The sequence below is a fragment of the Eretmochelys imbricata genome, chromosome 13 (assembly GCF_965152235.1).
Source record: "Eretmochelys imbricata isolate rEreImb1 chromosome 13, rEreImb1.hap1, whole genome shotgun sequence".
In the NCBI taxonomy this organism is placed as follows: Eukaryota; Metazoa; Chordata; order Testudines; family Cheloniidae; genus Eretmochelys; species Eretmochelys imbricata.
This window is the reverse complement of record NC_135584.1, coordinates 43114882-43134762: the sequence shown is the minus strand read 5'-3', so window position 1 is coordinate 43134762 and position 19881 is coordinate 43114882. Positions and strand designations below refer to the sequence as shown.

The following is a 19881-nucleotide window of genomic DNA, read 5'->3' as shown; positions in this document are numbered from 1 at the left end:
GATTGTGGGTCTGGTATGAATCACAGGGCCTGACAGTTATGAAGCCTTCTGGGCCTCATTCACCATTGAGTTACCCCAGATTAACCTCAGTTTACCCACAGTGGGTCTGCTCCTCAACTGAGGTGAATCACTGTGGGCCAGATGGAGTCAACTGGGCCAGATACACCACAGGTATCAATCAGCTGTACTCCCATTGGGGCTGGATTACCCTAGCTGGACTAAATCAGCATGGGGCCAGTGGGATAGACACACAAAGGCACCACAAACAGAAGCATGCAGACACGCACCCACGTGCAAGCACAAAATAGAGACAGATAGAAAGACACCCACACCCACAAAACCAGGACACGCAACACAGAGATTTTAAGTCTTTCACAATGTCTTTAATTCAGTTCTCACCAAGTAGCAACAAGAAGGACAATAAAAAGGAAAATGAATAAGAAAAAAAGACAGAAAGTCAGAAACCGATCTTCCAGGAAGTGCAGTGGAAGGAATTTGTCTCACGGATTCTCACCTGCGCTTCAATTGCCGACTAATCTGAACCCAGCACATTTCCTGTGTCTGTTACGCAGTTCCCGAACTCCGCCCTCTTCTGCTCGGCTGGTCCCGCAGTAACCGCTCCCAGCCCTTGTTCCGAGAAGTTGCCTTTTAGATTCTTGTCGCCGCGACTTCTCAGCTTGTCCGGCTGCCGCTGTCTGAGCCACCATGGAGACGCGTTTCATTCTCAGCCTTTCGGTCTTTAGCCAACTAGGTAACCGGGCTCTGGGTTTTTGGAAGACGCGTCATGGAATTAGGCTCCCAACTCCCGTTCTACCCAGAACCCGAACCCTGATTCTAACCCTGACCCAGATCCGAACGCCCCGGCTATCCTTAACCTTAATTTTTGCGCTAACCTTAATTTGTTCGAAATTAGGCAGATAACCCCCTTGGGCTCTTTTAAAATTCCCAGCCTAGACCTGCGAATGCACCTGGCTGTCCTTGCATGTGACTTTCTTGTTACAGGTGCGGTGCTGGGGCTGGGTGACTCGATCCGGTCCCATGAACAAGAGGTGTCCGAGTCAGAAGGAGAGACCATGGCCCTCATGAAACCAGCTACACTGCTGGTGTCTATCTCTACTCGTACCGTCAGTGTCGGAACCAAGCCCCGCAGTACATCCTCCTGAGAGGAACGAAGGAAGTCAGCTCTGCCAGCGATACCGCAGGTTTCGCCCAGGAGAGGTTTTCTCGCAGGCTAATGACAGCTCCACAGCTCTGAACATCGCCTCCCTGGAGCCTGCAGACACAGCGGTGTATCTCTGCGCCCTACGTCTGGCACAGTGACAGAGCCACATAGGAGAGCTGCACAAAAACCCTCCCAGCCCTGCTGCAGGGGATGGTACAGGCATTAAAACGGGCAGCAGCGCCTTGAGAGTGCTGACGCTGCTTAAAAATACATCTCCCCTGACCATTTAAATACTTATTTAAAGAGCTAATATAAACATCACCCTTTTATAAGATAATGGGCATTATCTTTAGTTAGAAAGCTATTCATACCGCTTTTCCTAGCTTAGGAGCTGACCTGTATCGGGGGGTGGGGACATTTATAGTAAAAATAAGGGTTAAAATTTTGGGTAAAACATAAGCAAAATGACTATATATAGACATTACTGTTGCAAATAAAATTGAGATAAAATGGGAATTTACATGTCCTTTAAAACTGAGAATAGGCTGTTTAATTACTAATGTAGGGTGAAATGGGGGTAAAATAGGCGAGTTAAAATAAGGGGAAATTTGTTGGAAATACCCGGCTTTGAGTGGTGGGGTAAAGCTGCAGTTACCAACTCCCCCAGAGTCAAATCAATACTCCTGTTGTCGAGACATTTACATTTTAGGTAGATTTGTTTGGAAACTAATTGCAAGACCCTTTCCCCAGGAATATATGTTGAGAGCCGAGAAGTGCAACATGACAAAGCATCGCCCCCCTGCTGGTGAAAAGTATAAACTCAGCTTCTCATTTGAAATCCTTTTAGAGTAGACTTTCGGTTTAACTCAGGCTGACGGCAAAGGCAGCAGAGGGAAAAATGAACATAATTTAAAAATAATTCTTTCAAGAGTTTGGTCGGCCGTTTCAAAGGAGGCTAACAGAGTTGGGAGCCTCACCTTATTACATTTTTCTTGGGATAACCCCGGATATTTCTGTTGGTAAACATATTCATGACCAATCCCTATGATACCTGAGTGAACCAAGAAATAGGAACAGTCCCTATGTGAATTGGGAAAAAAAAAACCCTCTCATTTTCACAGCTAGGGAAACTGAGGCACAGAGGATTCCTCATCGTCACACAGAGTCTGTGGCAGAGCAGGTCTCGGTGTCTCAGAGGAAGCCACAAGCCCGTCCCCCTCCCTCCCCTTAAGCACACTGATAGGTCAGCTGCAGCTGACTTGAACCCACAAGATCTGCGATGAGCTCCCCAAACTCCTCCCTCTTCATCTCCGTCGGTTTCTAATAAATTTTCCATAGTTGTGTAGCTGCCCTCACAGACGTGACGTTTATACTCCTCTCAGGCAGCGGCAATAGCTGGGCGTTTGAAACTGGGTCGGTACAGTCAGAAGTTACTATGGAGACGTGTTTTATTCTCAGCATTTGGATATTCAGCCTCCTAGGTAACTGGGCTGGGATTTCAAAGAACCCTAAGGGAAGTAGACCCAATTCCCATTGAACCGTAAACCTAACCCCATACTTAACCCTTACCCTAGGGTTAAAACGCGACTGCTACAATTTAACAGTTCACTCACACTATAACCCTAAACCCAAACAAACCCTCATTCATACCCTGACCTTAAATCTAACCTTAAACCCTAACCCTTCTCCTGCTCATAACATTAATTCCTAGGGAGTTAGGCGCCTAAATCCCTTAGTCGCTTTTGAAATTCCCTTAACCTGCAATGCAGATGGAATCCTTTCCACGGCTCAGCTACAGGTGAAATGACCTCGAATGTGTTCGTCTTCTTGCAGGTGCTGCGCTGGGCGACTCGGTCCAGTCCAAGGAACCCGAAGTGTCTGGATCAGCTGGAGGTTCTGTGACACTCAGCTGTTCTTACACCACCAGCGGTAGCGATGCCTATCTCTACTGGTACCGTCAGTATCCGAACCAGGCCCCGCAGTACATTCTCTGGAGAGGAGCGAAGTCAGCCAGCCAGTTCAGTGATACAGCAGATTTTGCCAAGAAGAGGTTTTCTTCCCAGGCTGATGACAGCTCCACAGTTCTGAATATCACAGCCCTGGAGCTGGCGGACAGCGCGGTGTATTACTGCGCCCTGCAGAGAGCACAGTGACACAGCCACGTAGGAGAGCCGAACAAAAACCCTCCCTTCCCAGCTGCAGATAATGCTGTGCACATTGGAGTTGGAAGCGGAGCCCCTCCGGAGTTCCGCTGCACTGTTAAAAACACATATTCTGGCTCGGACGTGGTGCTGTCAGATTAATCCTTCCTAAGATCTCCAAAGCGCCAAATTCTTATTCTAACAGCTGCATTAAAACAGTGGCTTCCATACGAGGAGAGATGAATAAGACTGGGACTTTTCAGCTTGGAAAAGAGAAGACTAAGGGGGATATGATAGAGGTCTACACAATCATAGATACAGACTAACACTAGGCTACTCCTCTGATACTTGGTTCCCTGCTCTATAGATCTCCACTTTAACTGAGGCTGAGAGCAAAGGCAGCAGATGAAAGAAGAAAATAATTCGCAATAATTCTTTCAGGAGTTCTGGCCGGGCTTTTCAAAGGAGGGTAACGGAGTTGGGCTCCTCATCCCATTACATTTTTTATGATAGCCCCAGACATTGATTGCTGATAAAGATGCTCATGCCCCATCCCAACGACACATGGGTGCCCCAAGAAATTTCAGGAGTCCCTATGGGATTAACACGATGCCTTCCAAGTGTATGGGGGAAAAGGACTGTGAACGCAGCTGCATGGATTGCTGAGAAATTATGAAGGCTTATTATCATCTGAAATCCTTCTAGCTACTCTTCCCTTTAATGTCTAGCGAGGGAGACAACAACGGTTGTAGAAGAACACGCCAAACAAAGGAGAATAATTATTTCAAGAATTTAGTCTGAACCGTTGAAAGGAGACTTGAGCTGCTCGCACCGCTCCTTGGACAATTTCAGCTTTCAGTCAATTAAAAACAACCTCTTTAGCTATGTAACCCCCTTCCCAGTCACTACTGAGCGCCCCAACCTATTTATGCTCCGATATCACCTGGCAGAAGGAGAAATGTTACAATCTCTATTTCACATATAAGAAAATTGAGGCACAGAACCATTTCCTGGCTTGTCCCAGAGCAAACTGGAAGTCGGTGAATTAAAGAGTTAAGAAACGAACCCTCGTATCTTCAGTCCCCGAGGAGAAACCGACTTATTACAAACCCAGTTTTCTTCCCTGCACCACCCGCGATTTCAGCTGCACACTCACCCCAACACAGCTTGTTTCCTGTGTCTGTTAAGAGGCCCCCAAACTCCTCCCTCTCCGACTCGGCGGGTTTCTGAGTAACCTTCCCCAGGCTCAGCCGCAATGGAGGTTAGGCGCCCCTGAAGCGCAAATCAGCTGCCCTCAGGAAGTCACCCCGTTTCAGCAGACTTCTTTGAGGAGGGGGACGATTGTGTTGGTTCGTGTGACTCCTTCCATAGAACCCGCAAACAGAAATCCTAAACCATAGATTATAAAGCCAGAAGGGTCCACACTGATCACCTAGATCCGCCTCTCTCTTCTCTGCCTGATCGAGTGGTTCAGTTCCCTGCCTAGACCGTGTTACCCCCAGCAAGCCATACAGCCCAAGAGGCCAGTCTCCTGCACCTTGCTTTCTCTCCAGAGGTAACGAGCAGCGTAACTGCCACAATTACAAGTTACCAGGCAGCTGTTCTAAAACAGCAGATGTATTTCTAGGGTGAAAGCATTACAGGAAAAAACAACAACAAAACATTAGAACAAACAACCCACCCACATGCTAAAAGGCTTCTCACGAGCAGCCCCTGATTCCAGCCTAAATGTCGGTCCTTCTAAACCCACAACCACTGGGTTTTTCCAGATGGGTCATAACTGCCACAGTTCCAGAACAAATAATTTACTCTTTCCTTTATATAGCTTGGGCCATTAATCTTACCCGCATGTAATGAGAATATAAGAACTGCCAGACTGGGTCAGAACAAAGGTGCTTCTAGCCCAGTGTCCTGTCTACCAACAGTGACCAATGCCCGGTGCCCCACAGGGAATGAACAGAACAGGGAATCAGCAATTGACCCATCCCCTGTGGCCTCATTCCCAGCTTCTGGCTAACAGCGGCTCGGGACACCATCCCTGCCCAGCTTGACTCATAGCTCATCAGACACAGGCCGACTCCTCAGGCCAGACCTTCAAGAGGCTGGGTGTCTGCTGGGGAATTTGCATTCACCTCCCCTTAGATGTTTCCCAGGCAAACACTCGACATTTTTTGTTCCCAAAGTCCTTTTTGGTCTGGCATTTTGTTCCATAGAGACCTTTGAACACTCGGTTCCCACATCACATCTCTCCCCTAGAGAGGTTACATACAACCCTCGTCCACAATAATTCGTAAAATTTGCATTTAATACATTGGACCCCCGAAGATACTTCAACTGAATTCAGTAATATTTTTCAAGGGTATTGAAAGAATTCACCATATCTGTCACAACACAGGCCATGGTACCTCCATGAATTAATTCCTGTCTGTTTAACAACGCATCTTTTGGGACGCGGGGGAATCCAACCATGATTGAAGAGTTGCAACACTTCGTAAATTGTTCCACTGGCTAATTGCCCTCAATGTTGAAAAATATAACTAAGGCAAGATTCTGTCTCTCCGCCATCTAGTGGTGAGAAGTATAAATACTCATTGTAATGTGAAATCCTTCCAGACACCCTTATTTTCAGTTTTAAATCGGAAGTCAACAAAAGCAATTTAAAACAATTCTTCCAAGAATTTTGGCCGAGAATCTCAAAGGAGGCTAAGGGAGTAAGGCACGAAAATCCCATTAAATTTCTCCTTTGAGAACCCCAGACTTCATTCCTACTAGAGCTACGTGTGCGAATGTGACCCCCAATTACAATAGGATTGGAGTGACTCGAGATATTTATACTCACAATGCCAAAATAAGCTAGAGAAATATGACGATCACCTTGCAGGGAAAATGAAGCACAGAGCTATTGAGCGACTTGTCTAAAGTCATGCAGAGACTCTGTGGCGTAGCTGGAAACCAGATCTCCAAGCAGGGTTCTAACCATAAACCCAACCTTCCCTCGCTAGCTGGCTGTCAGCTACAGACCAACCTGAACCCAGAGTGTTTCAAGTCCCGAACAACTCCCTCTTCCTTTGGGATGGTTTCTGGTGAACCTTCTACAACTGCTTTAAGAGGCATGAAGTTAATTTTCCTGTGAGCAGCAACAGCTGAGAACCTCAGGTTCGGTCGCTAGAAGACAAACTATGGAGGCACGTTTTATTATCAGCATTTGGCTGTTTATCCACCTGGGTAAGGTGTCTAGGGCTCTTTAGAGCATCCTAAGGAAACCAGGCGCCCAAAGCTCACCCAACTCTAATTCTAGAGCTTTTCCTAACCCAAACGCTAACTCTAAACCTCTACGCTAACCCACAACTCTACCCCTCACCCTATCCTCATTTCACGTGGTGTCGGTCGCCTAAACCCCTTAAACGCGTTTGAAGTGCCCGCCTAAAGTGAAACACCCGAAACTCTTTCCGTGGGCCAAATGCAATGGAATTGATGCCATTAGGTTAATCCTTGTGTCGCAGGTGTGGTGCTGGGTGACTCGGTCCAGGCTAAGGACCCCCAAATATCTGGAACAGAAGGAGAGCATGTGGCCCTCAGTTGCTCCTACACTACCAGCTATCCCGGTTCCCTCTCTCTCTACTGGTACCCCAGTATCCCAACCGAGCCCCGCAGTACATTGAGCAGAGAGGCGCCAAGGGAAACACCTATGATCATACTGCAGATTTCGCCCAGGAGAGGTTTTCTTCCCAGGCTGATGACAGCTCCACCCTTCTGAACATCCCAGTCCTGGAGCCGACAGATACAGCGGTGTATTCCTGCGCCCTGCAGAGGGCACAGTGACAGAGCCCTATGGCAGAGCTGTACAAAACCCCTTCCAGCCTTATTGCAGCTGCGGTTAGGCACATTGAGGCTGGAGGCAGGGGCCCTTGGCAGATTTGCTATACTGTGATGAAATTCAGCATTTGGAGCAGTTTTGGTGGTGTCAAGGTGTATCTTCCAGATTCCTCCCACAAGCAAAGTCCTGTGCAGACATAAGAAGGGCTATACTGGGTCAGACCAATGGTCCTTCTAGCCCGTATCCGACAGTGGCTAATGCCAGGTGCTCCAGAGGGAATGAACAGAACAGGTAATCATCAAGTGATCCATCCCCTGTTGCCCATTTCCAGCGTCTGACCAACAGGCTCCAGGGACACCATCCTCGCCCATCCTCTGTCAGCCTTAGTTTTGCTGGGTAACATAAAAGAAAACGTGTATGTTAGCGTGGTTTGTTAGAGTACTAGTGTTTCCTTGCACTACTTTTAAATAATAACCTAGATTAAAGCAATGCTGGTATGTATGTTGGGGGCAAACAGAGGTTTGATAATCTAGGGCAAAAAATATTTTAACCAGGAGGACACACACACGCACACACACAGAGCTATAGAAAGAGACAAGCATTAAAATAATTGTTCTAAAAATACGGCGAGGAAGTTCAAAGGAACCCAGGTGAATTAGGCACCTAACTCTTAATTTCTCTTTGAACATTCCAGACTTCCTTGCTAAAAAAATCTATTTTCTTGAATGGGCTTCTGAATGATATCTGAGCGCCTCAAATTATCCAGCCTCACGATGGAGTCCTGAGGGAAAGATGGTCCTATTCCTGTCTTGTACAGGTAGGGAAAGGGAGCAGCAGAAAGATCTCAACTGGCTTACCCAAGGTCAGAGACGGGGCTCTGTAGCAGAGCTGGGAATCGAAGTTAGGATTCCTCTATCCCAGCCCAGAGCTTTAGCCTCCAGCTCACTCTTCTTACCCCACTGTCACCCCTTTGTCAGCTGCAGACTGAGCACAACTCACGGCGTTTCCTGTGTCTGTTAAGAGTTTCCCCTCAAAACCCTCCCGCCTCCACTAGGCAGGTTTCTCATGAACCTCGCCCGCCACCCAGTCAGTTGTAGCTGCCTGAAGAGCCGTGAAGTTTAGATTCCTCTTAGCCGCGGTATCTGGAGCGTCCCACTTCGTCACAATAGGAAAAAAATCATGGAGACGTTTTATATATTCAGCATTTGGCTATTTAATCACCTAGGTAAACAGGCTGGGGTTTCTGAGATAGTCGAAGGAAGTTAAAAGTCCTACTTACCCTTCAACCTTATCTGGAACCTGGCTCTCCCCCGACCCTTAAACCCTAAACCGAACCCGACATCGAACGGCAGTGCTAAATACCTGCCTTTACTCTAGCCCTAACCTTATTTTAAACGCCATCGGGAGCATAAACCCCTTAGGATTCTTCGAAATGGCCAGTCTTACACCGCAACGCACCTCTGCGGGTCAGGTACAGGTGAACTGATGCCCTTAAATTCGATTGTTTTGTTGCAGGTGCTGCGCTGGGGGACTCGGTCCTGTCCACGGAACCTCTCCTCTCTGGAAGAGAAGGAGACGCTGTGACCCTCTCTTGTTCTTATGAGACCAGCTCTACCGGCTACGTCTATCTCTACTGGTACCGCCAGTTTCCCAACCAGGCCCCGCAGTACATTCTCTGGAGAGGAGCGAAGCAGGCCAGAGGTGACAGTGATACCGCAGGTTTCGCCAAGAAGAGGTTTTCTTCCCAGGTTGATGACAGCTCCACAGTTCTGAGCATCGCAGCCCTGGAGCCGGCAGACACAGCGGTGTACCTCTGCGCCCTGGATGTGGCACGGTGACAGAGCCACATAGGAGAGCCGCACAAAAACCCTCCCACCCCTGCTGCACTAGATTTTCAGAGATTAATCCTGTTTGCAGATCTCCGGAGGGGACTCCTTCCACTCTGTACAACCGCATATTTTGGGATGACGAGGGGACCTCAATTTATTTGTTCTAGCTCCCTCCAAGAGTTAAGTATTTAAAGAGCTACATTCAACTGTCACGCCTGGAGAATGTAAAGGGCACGAGCTTAAATCATGAATCATCTTAGACATTTTCCTCCACAGTTCTCCAGCGGGCTTCTCCGTGTGTCGTGTGGGACCAAAAAGAAAAAAAAAAAAGAAAAACAAAGAAAAAGAAAAAAAAGAAGATGCTCATTTGTACTAAACTGCGGAGTGCAAATGTGCGGATAAAAATCCAGATAACAAATAAAATCGAAATCCTTATTTCCGGTAAAATTAGGGTGCAAATGAGTGAGTCAAATATGAAAAAAATACTGTTTAAAATCCCATTTGTGGAAAAATGTGGGTGAAATATTTTTAAAAATTAAGTGAAAATACGTATGTTGGCCAGTATCAGAGGGGTAGCCATGTTAGTCTGTATGCACAAAAACAACCAAAGTTTATGCCCAAATAAGTCGGTTAGTCTTTAAGGCGCTACCGGACTCCTCGCTGTTTTTACATATGTGGGGCTGCGCCTGATGGGGGGAAGCTACAGCGCACCACGCCGCCAAAGGGACCTGAGTATTCAAAGGGAAGGAACACTCATAGGATGGGCTGACTGGTTCGGTAACTGACATGCCTTTGTATTACTGTTTTTTAAAAAGCACAATTCCCACCCCGGAACAGCGATGCTTCCTAGGAGTGGGGTGTGGCGAACTAATGGCAAAGCAGCGCCATGTGCTGGTGAATGGAATAAATACGTGTGGCGAGTCGAAACCCCTTTCACTGTTCTACAGAATTTGAATGTTCTCCCCTTGCAGCCGGAATGCCAGTAAAGGCTGTGGAAGAAACACACTAATAATTTTAAACAATTCCTCCCACGAATCTCTCCTGGGATTTTCATGAAAGCCGGGGAGAGTTAGGAGGCGTGTTAGGAGCCCGACTAAATCCCAGTCTATATTACTAGTCAATACGACATGATCCCCATCACTTTAATATCTGAGTGACGGAAAAAGGATTTATCCCCAGAATACCCATGGTCAGGTAGAGAAATATTATCACTCCTCTGTACAGAGGGGGAGCTAAGGCACAGAGAAACTCAGTCAATTACCCAGATTCGCTAAGCGAGTCTGTGGCAGAAATGGGAAACTGAGACCCCTGGTTTCCCAGAACTCAGCCTTCTTCACCACAATCCCATCCTTCTTCCCTCCCTCTCATCACCACTAACGTCAGTTGCAGACTAAGCTGAACCCGATCTATTTCTTGTGTCTATTAAGAGTTCCCCACCCAAACTCCTCCCTCTTCCCCCAGCCTGCTTTCTCATCTGTGGTTCCCAGCTGTAAATGTAGATTCTTTTGGCAGCAACATCTGGGACGAGTCAAACCTGGCTGCTATAAAAGAAATCATGGAGAACTCTTTCATTTTCAGCATTTGGATGTTCAATCTCTTAGGAAAACAGGTTGAGATGTTTAAAGGATCTGAAGAGATTTAGGTGACCAGCTCCTAATACATTGTAAACCTCACCCTAGCCCTGCTTAACACCCACCTCCCATCTCTAATCCTAACCCCAATAATTGGAGTTATCTTGACCCTAATCCTAAAATTAACCTTAATGCTAACTTAATTTCTTTGGAGCAAGGCATCCAAATTTCCTCGACTTCTTTGCAATCCCCAGCCTTCAAGTGCAATGAACTTGGAGTCATTTACATGTGTACCAAGTGCAGCTGAGGTGATGTCCTTGGATGTGATTGTCTTGTTGCAGGAGCAGTGCTGGGAGACTGGGTCCAGGCTAGGGAACTCTACGTGTCTCAAAGAGAAGGAAACGCCTCTGTGACTCTCAGTTGTTCTTACAATACCAGCGATACCCGTATCTGTCTTTACTGGTACGGCCATTATCCCAACCAAGCCCTGCAGTACGTTCTCCGCAGAGGAGCGAGGGGATACACTTGGAGTAATACCGCAGATTTCGCCCGGGGGAGGTTTTCTTCCCAGGCCGATGACAGCTCCACAATTCTGAACATCACAGCCCTGGAACTGGCAGACACAGCCGTGTCTTACTGCGCCCTGTAGAGGGCAACGTGGCAGAGCCTCACAGCGGAGCTGTACAAAACCCCTCCCTTCCCTTGCTGCAAAGAGACGTTAAGAGAAACCGAGGCGAGAATCAGCGTCCTGCAGGGACTTGAAAGCGCTGTTAAAACATACTGAATGTTGGTTTCAAGATACTGCCCCCCAAACCTCAAATCCTTATTCAAACAGCTCCCTTAAATCATCCCCCGGCCTTGCAGAATACACAGTGCATGGGCTTTGTCAGGCAGGAAACATCGTAGGAATATTTTCTTATTATAAACTGGGGCCCGCTTATGAGAAATCCTAATTGTGAAAACCTCCGTTTATTGACATATGTGGGATAACACTATGGCAGTAAAAAACTATCCTATTTGTGGTTGGGTAAAGCGTTGTTTAGCTACCGGTTTCCAATGGACCAGAGTCCAATCTGTATCCGAACATCAAATAAAATTATATTTGTGATTAAATATTAGAAAACTTGTATGAGTTTGAAAACATGAGTACAGTCAGGGTCTCTTTGTATGTTGTGGAAAATCAATAGGCGAGCAGCGGTACCTACTGGCGGGAAATATGAATACATTTTATCATTGGAAATCTATCCATGACATTTAGATTCCTCTTCGCAGAAGCAGCAGGGGAGGGTGTCAGACCGGGTCCCGTCTAGGGGAAGCCATCGAGATGTGTTTTCTTCTAACTCTTTGGGTATTTACTCGTCTAGGTGATTACACGGGGGGGGGGTTCGAAGAAGTTTGAGAGCGTTTAAGGCTCCGAAATTCCATGGAACATTAGCCCCAACTCAACCCTAATCCGAATAGTATCCCTAAGCCAAACCCTCACATTGATCCTACGTATAACCCTCACCGTCACCCTGATTCAATTCCTGTTGAGCACCTAAATCTTTTAGAGTTCTTTGTGAGCTGCGTCCATGGGCCCAACTGAGAGGACGTCCTGGAAGGTGATTGTCTTGTTCCAGGTGCTGTGCCGGGTGACTGGGTGGAGTCCAAAGAACCCCAAGTCTCTGGACTAGAAGGAGACTCTGTGACCTTCCGCTGTTCTTATCATAACAACTATACCGCTTCTGTCTATCTGAATTGGTGCCGTGTGTATCCAAATCAAGCACTGTAGTGTATTCTGGTGACAGGAGCGAAGCGAGCTCAAGGTTTCAGTGGTACTGTAGATTTCGCCCAAGAGAGGTTTTCTTCCCAGGCGGATGACAGCTCCACAGTTCTCAACATCACAGCCCTGCAGCTGGCAGACACAGCGGTGCATTACTGCGCCCTGCAGAGAGCACAGTGACAGAGCCACACAGGAGACCTGCACAAAACCCTAACCCTTCCCTACAGCGCTGGAGGTTGCAGACACTGAAGCTGCCCAGCAGCGCTCCTGAGGAGAGTGATCACTAAAAACAGCGATTTTGGCGTGATTAAGTTGTTAAAGCAGCTCCATTAAAACGACATCCCTAGAGAAACACAGAATTGTAGGACTGGAAGGCCCTGTGTTATCTTCTAGACCATCCCTGACAGTTGTTTGCCCAACCTCCCTTAAAAACCTCCAATGAGGGAGATTCCACAACCTCCCCAGGCAATTTATTCCAGTGCTTACTGACCCTGACAGGGACTTTTCCCTTAATGTTGAACCTAAACTGCAATCTTGCTGCAATTTCAGCCAGTTGCTTTCTTGTCCTATCCTCAGAGGATCATAGCAACGATTTTTCACCTTCCTCCTTACAGCAGCCTTTCTAGTACTTGAAAACTGCTCTCATGTCTCCCCTCGGTCTTCTCTTCTCCTGACTAAACAAACCCAAATTTTTCAATCTTGCCTCATAGGTCATGTTTTTTAGACCTTTAATCGTTTTTGTTGTTCTTCTCTGGACTTTCTTCAAATTGTCCACATCCTTCCTGAAATGTGGTGCCCAGAACTGGACACAATACTCCAGTTGAGGCCTTGTTTTTTTTTTTTCCCCCAACAGTATTACACTCTTGACTCATAGCTTTAGCCTGTGATCCATTATGACCCATAGGTCCCTTTCTGCAGTCCTCCTTTGTCAAGGCTGATTCCCCACTCTGGCACTTTGAGTGCAGAAGATGGGGGCCTGCAAATACCTTAAAAAATACTTGCTACTCCAGGCTTGTATTAAACTCCCAAAGTTACAGATCCCCTGGCTTTGGGTCTAATAGCTGCCACCACCCAAATTCAGAACCCCCTTGAGCGCCCAGGAAGGCACACTTGGGATTTCCTTCCTGTGGGGTACCCTCAAGCTCTTTCAACCCTCCTTCCGTGGAAGAGCCAATGAAAGAAAAGAGAAAAAGAAATCAGCTGTTGCCACCAGCTGAACCTGGAACCCTTTGTTCCTCTTAGTAGCTAACTGAATAACATGTGCACAGACCTCTTCACCTCCTAAGACACAGCAATCCTAGAAAACGCATGTGGAAAATCAGGTTGTTGCTAGATATTAGAAGAGATACTGAAGAGGATTAAACACCAGGAATGGCTTCCCTGTGGTCCAGCTTAAAGGTTACAAAAGAAAACAAAAGCACCTGTGTTTAGCACAGGGGAATCCACAAGCCCAAAATAAAGAGATGAACCTGATCATGTCTAACTAAACATTTCCTGTCCTACTTACATATCTGTAGTTCCAAATGAGTAATTCTAGGTATGAATGCTGAGGAATTTTCATACCGGGTCCAAGCTTCTTACAGCATAGCTGCTGGCTCTGGCTCTCCAGCGGAGAGAGCAAAAACAAACAGACCACAGAGGGGATTTTTTTTTTCCAATATGAAAGTTTCTAGTCTGCCCATTGGCTTTTCTGGACAGGTGCCAACTCACTTCCTCTTACCTAAGTATTTCAGGGAGACTTCTTAACCCTTGAAAGGTAAGGCAAGTAGAATACCACTACTAAGAAGGACTTTTATAGCTAACTGAGTGGCTAGGTGTCCATAAAAGGGTGCTCCTCCCACCCCTCATTTATCACATCCTTCCTGGACAGTCACTTCCCATTTTGTATGTGTGCAACTGGTTGTTCCTTCCTAAGTGGAGTACTTTGCAGTTGTCCTTATTGAATTTTACCCTATTTACTTCAGACCATTTCCCCAGTTTGCCCAGATCATTTTGAATTTGAATCTTATTCTCCAAAGCACTCGCAACCCCTCTGAGCTTGGTGTCATCCACAAACTTTATAAGTGTGACCTCTATGCCAGTGTTCTTCCTTGCAAGGCCCTCAAGCCAGTGGTGGCTACCATCTGCCCTAAGTGTGACTCCCTAAGTTCCCTGTAGGAGAGAGGGCCCCTCCCCCAGAACTCCCTGCTGCCTGCCAGCAGGGGAAGAGAGAGACCCTGTCCCTGGAGCTGGAGCTGGAGTCCCTTTCCCTGGAGAGACCCTCTCCCATGGAAGGAGAGATCCATGCAGCTGGCAGGGAGAGGGCTGGGGGGAGTCCTCCAGCCCCAGCCCCAGGGCAGGCTGCCTGCATCCCAAACTCCTCATCCCTTGCCCCATCCTGCAGCCCTCACACCCCGCATCCCAAACATTGGCTCTCAGATTGAAGTTATTTTTGCCAAAGTGCCCACCACTTCAAAAATAATGAAGAGCACTGACCTGTGTCATTATCTAAATCATTGATGAAGACATTGAAAAGAACAGGACCCAGAACTGATCCGTCAGGGACCCCACTGGTTAGGCCCCTCCAGCATGACTGTGAATGACTGATAACTACTCTCTGGGAACGGTTTTCCAACCAGTTATGCACCCACCTTATAGTAGCTCCATCTATTCTCCATTGCTTTCCTTTGTTAACAGGAAGGTCTTGCAAGACAGTAGCCAAAGCCTTACTAAAGTCAAGATATACCACGTCTACCATTTCCCCCCATCCACAATACTTCTATTCCCGTTAAAGAAAGCTGTTAGGCTAGACAAGTAATCATTTTAAATCAGTTTCCAAAGGCCATATAGGTATTTGATGAGTTAAAAGAAACAAACAAACGAATTTGTACTAAAAAGGGACTAAAATGTTATATCAATTTATACAGATTAAAATATTATAAATTATCAGTTTATGGAAATGTGTGGACACACCGTTTAATATTAAGAAAAATGCTATTGTGTATTAGGGCTGGGATTTACAGAGCTGCCTATTGGATTTGGACAGCCAGATCCCATTAATTTTAAGACATCTGCATCTCGTGGGCAGCTTTGAATATCTCCACTTGAGGCTTTCTAAAAATGAATGAGAAAAAATACAGACCCATAGAGAGACTAATAATTATATATTGCAGAACAGGGAGGGATAGATAGATAGATAGATAGACAGATAGATAGATAGATAGACAGATAGATAGACAGATAGATAGATAGATAGATAGATAGATAGATAGATAGATAGATAGATAGATAGATAGATAGATAGATAGATAGATAGGGTGTATGGGCATAGATCACACCTATTGGAAAACCCTTTGAGATCCTCAGTGGACAGCAGACACAGCGGTGCTAATTTTTATAGTTCATTTCCATCTACTGTTATTGGCAGGACTAAGTACCGAGAAGAACAGTGTCACCCAAAGAGAAGGACAGCTGACCGGGGTACCAAGTGAATCTGTCACACTGGACTGTACTTTCTCGACTGAAGATGCAGGTTATGACACATACTGGTACAAACAGGACAGCAGCGGCCAGACGAAGTGCCTCTTCCGAAACTCTGCCGGAAGCGAGCACAACGGGGCTGGGAGCCGGTTCTCACTGAACTTCAGGAATCCCGAAAAATACGTGGTCTGAGAATTGCAGAGTTAGAACTGACCGATTCGGCGATGTTTTTTCTGTGCTATAGCTGAGGAGGCCTTAGGTTACCACTGCGGGGGGGTTAATAGAGGGACCTTTACAAAAATCCAGTGATCAGTTTTCTCTTGACTCGGAGACAAAACTGGCGCAGTTAGAAATCAGCTTAAAGAGACACAACAAGCCACAAGCAGCGGTTTGAATCAAACGGTGCAGGGTGTGACGGAAACCGCACGGGCACTAACTGTGGAAATGTTACCCTTTTCCAGGAACCGTCCCCCCACCTCCCCCAAAATACCCAGAACCTCATGAGCCAGATGTCAGTACCTGTCACACCACAATTCCCATGAATAGCTCCGTCTGCTTTTGGGGCCAGACCCCAGCAGATAGGAATAAGACCTCGCTCCATTAGTGTAAACGGGCCAAAGTCTCAGATGGTGTAAATAAAGGTTGCTCCATTGGCTTCAAAGGCCCAGATCCCCAGGTCGTGAGTCAATGGGCTTAATTTTGCTTCACGCTGGAGAAAGAACCCCAGGCAAATTTTTTCTCTGCACTGTGAGCAGGGAGGGCCCTGCCCAGATCTGTGGCAATGGGATCCATGTGCAGTCCCGTGTGTGTGTGTGTGTTTTAGCCTTAGAAAAAAGTAAAAACCCTGTTCGACCTTGTGATTCTTGCTGCGCTCTTGTCTCCGAAGATGAGACAGAGCTAAGTTGCTCCTACTGAGCTGCGAAAGAGATCTGGAGGTTAGAAAAGTACCACGTGACAGGAACCAGCCAAAGCCACAGCGGGTGGGGTAAACGCTACCGGAGGGTATTAGCTGTTCCATGGTGAGGGAAACAGGCTGCAAGGGGGGTCTATAGGAGAGGACTAAATGGTTTTGCCACAGATTTAATTTCTCTGGTTTGAGTCTGTGAGAGAAACTTCACCATAAGAGAGTACTCTATCCAGGTTCCTCTATCGCACCCATCACTGTGGTGGCTGAAGCCCCTGAAGGTCTGGGAACAATACATATAACCATGAGAGCTCCAGAAATCCTGCTTTGGACAGCAACAGCGTTCCTCTCTTGGAGTAAGTGTCCGCTAAAAGGGGAAACGAACGTTAGACCTTCTGTTACCTATTGGGTTTGAGCAGGGGGTGGAATTAGAATCCAGGATTCCTGGGTTCTGTTCATAGCCCGGGTAGGAGAGCAGGGGTCTAGCGCAGAGGTGGGCAAACTACGGCCCGCGGGACCATGCTGCCGGGCCCTTGAGCTCCAGGCTGGGAGGCTAGCCCCCGGCCCCTCCCCCGAGGTCCTAAAAGGCCTCCGTTCTCCTCACACGAGAGTGGCTGTCGATGTGCAATAGTTTTACATGCTTAATTAGGGTGAACTTTTTCTCTTTCCTTCCCTGCAGGTTTCAGCCAGGGACAAGGCAGTGTCACCCAAACACAAGGGCAGCTGGAAAAGTTGGGGGGTCAGACTGTCACCCTGGAGTGTACTTTCTCCACTGCAAGCCAGTATTACTACTTATTTTGGTACAAACTGCAGCGATCAGGGACAATGGATTTCCTCTTCAGAACAGATGACAGTAACTATGAAGAGAATGGAGCCGGGAGAAGATTTTCTGCACATTTCAGGAAATCCTCAAAATTCTTCAGTTTAACCATTAAAGAGCTAGAGCCGACGGACACAGCGATGTATTTCTGTGCTCTCGTGGAAGACACTGTGAGGCGTTTAATAGGGAAACCTGTACAAAAGCCCATCCCCTTGGCTTTCTTATCATGAGAAACACAACTGTATAGGAGTATCCCCAGGCCACAGACAGATTGTTAAACAAGGTGATGGGGCTGGTATAAACCACACGACCTGACACCTGTGAAGACTTATGGGCCTCATTCACGATTGAGTTACCTCAGATTAATGCCAGTTTACCCACAGTGGGTCTGCTCCCAGCTGCGGTGAATCACTGTGGGTCAAATGGAGTCAACTGGGCCAGGTCCACCACAGGTATCAATCGGCTGTACTCCCATTCCCCATCTAGAGTAAACCAGCATGAGGTCAGTGGGATAGATACACAAAGGCACAACACACAGAAGCTCGGAGACACACACGCATGTGCAAACACAAACATAGAGACAGACAGAAAGACACCCACACCCATAAAACCAGCACACACAACACAGAGCTTTTAAGTCTTCCACAATGTCTTTAATTCAGTTCTCACCAAGTAGCAACAAGAAGGACAATAAAAACGAAAATGAATAAGAAAAAATGACAGAAAGTCAGAAACCGATCTTGCAGGAAGTTCAGTGGGAGGAATTTGTCCCAGGAGTTCTCACTGGCGCTTCAGTTGCAAAACCCAGCACGTTTCCTGTGTCTGTTACGCATTTCCCGAAGCCCTCCCTCTTCTGCTCGGCTGGTCTCGCATTAACCTCTCTGAGTCCTTGTTCCGAGAAGTTGCCTTTAAGATTCTTCGCAGAGACCTCTCAGCTTGCCCGGCTGCCGCTGTCTGAGGCACCATGGAGACACCTTTCATTCTCAACCTTTGCGCCTTTAACCAAGTAGGTAACGGGGTGCTGTTTTTTGGAAGAACTTTCATGGAATCAGGATCCCAACTCCCGTTCTACCCAGAACCCGAACCCTGATCCCAACCCAGCTATTCACGCCACTGCTAACCCTCACCTTAATTCTTACGCTAGCCTTAATTTGTTTGAAATTAGGCGGATAAACCCCTTGGGCTTTTTTAAATGTCACAGCCTAGACCTGCCAATGCACCTGGCTGTCCTTAAACGTGAGTGTTTTGTTGCAGATGCGGTGCTGGGTGGCTCGGTCCGGTCCAATGAACCCTCGGTGTCCAGGTCAGAAGGAGACACCGTGACCCTCAGCTGTTCTTATGAAACCAGCTACCCTGCTGGTGTCTGTCTCTACTGGTACCGTCAGTATCCGACCCGAGCCCCGCAGTACTTCCTCCTGAGAGGAGCAAAAGGGAAGAGTAGCTGCCATACCGCAGGTTTCGCCCAGCAGAGGTTTTCTTCCCCGGCCGATAACAGCTCCACAGCTCTGAACATCGCAGCCCTGGAGCCGGCAGACATGGCGCTGTATCTCTGCGCCCTGAGTCTGGCACAGTGACAGAGCCTCATAACAGAGCTGTGCAAACCCTGCTCCTCCCGCCCAGCCCTGCTACAGGGGAAGCTACAGACATTAAAAGGGGCAGCAGCGGCTTGAAACAGACGGAGTCCTGACGCTGCTTAACGATACAGCTCCCCTTGTCAGTTACCGGTTTATTTAAAGAGCTAATTTAAACATCACCCTTGGCTATGGGCATGATCTTTAATTAGGAAACTATTAATGCCGCTTTTCTTAGCTTACGAGACGACCTGTATCGATGTAGTGTGGAGGAAAACTCATTTGCAGTAAAATAAGTGCTAAAGGTGAGTACAACTGTAGATGAAGTGAACTATTGTTGAAAATACAAATTGAGATTAAATGCGAATGAAAAAAAATCCCTTTTCACATGGACAATATACTGGTAAATTGCTCATTTATGGTGAAAGGGGGGTAAAATACGCGAGTTAAAATACGGGGGAGATAGTTAGAAATACCCGGTTTTGAGTGGTGGGGTAAAGCTGCAGGTACCAACTCTCCCAGAGTCACATGAATACTCCTGTTGTAGAGACATTTGCATTTTGGGTTGATTTGTTCGGGAACTATTTAATTGCAAGTCACTTTCCCCAAGAATATGTGTTGAGAGCCGAAAAGAGTAACGTAACAAAGCATCGCCATCAGCAGCTGGGAAATATAAGCTCAGGTTGTCATTGGAAACCCTTCCACTCTCTATAGATTTTCCCTTTAACTCGGGCTGTCGGCAAAGGCAGCAGAGGAAAGACGAAAATAATTTAAAACAATTATTTCAGGAGTTCTGGCTGGGCGTTTCAAAGGAGGTCAACAGAGTTGGGCAACTCATCCCGCTA

General features: G+C 47.1%; 1 gene segment (V, D, J or C); it reads left to right on the top strand.

Annotated features, from left to right (window-relative positions):
* Positions 1–2540: 2540 nt before the first annotated feature.
* Positions 2541–3315, top strand: LOC144273298 (T cell receptor alpha variable 18-like). The segment is given in 2 exon segments: positions 2541–2643; positions 2996–3315. Coding segments are annotated over 2 exon segments (366 nt in total).
* Positions 3316–19881: the final 16566 nt, after the last annotated feature.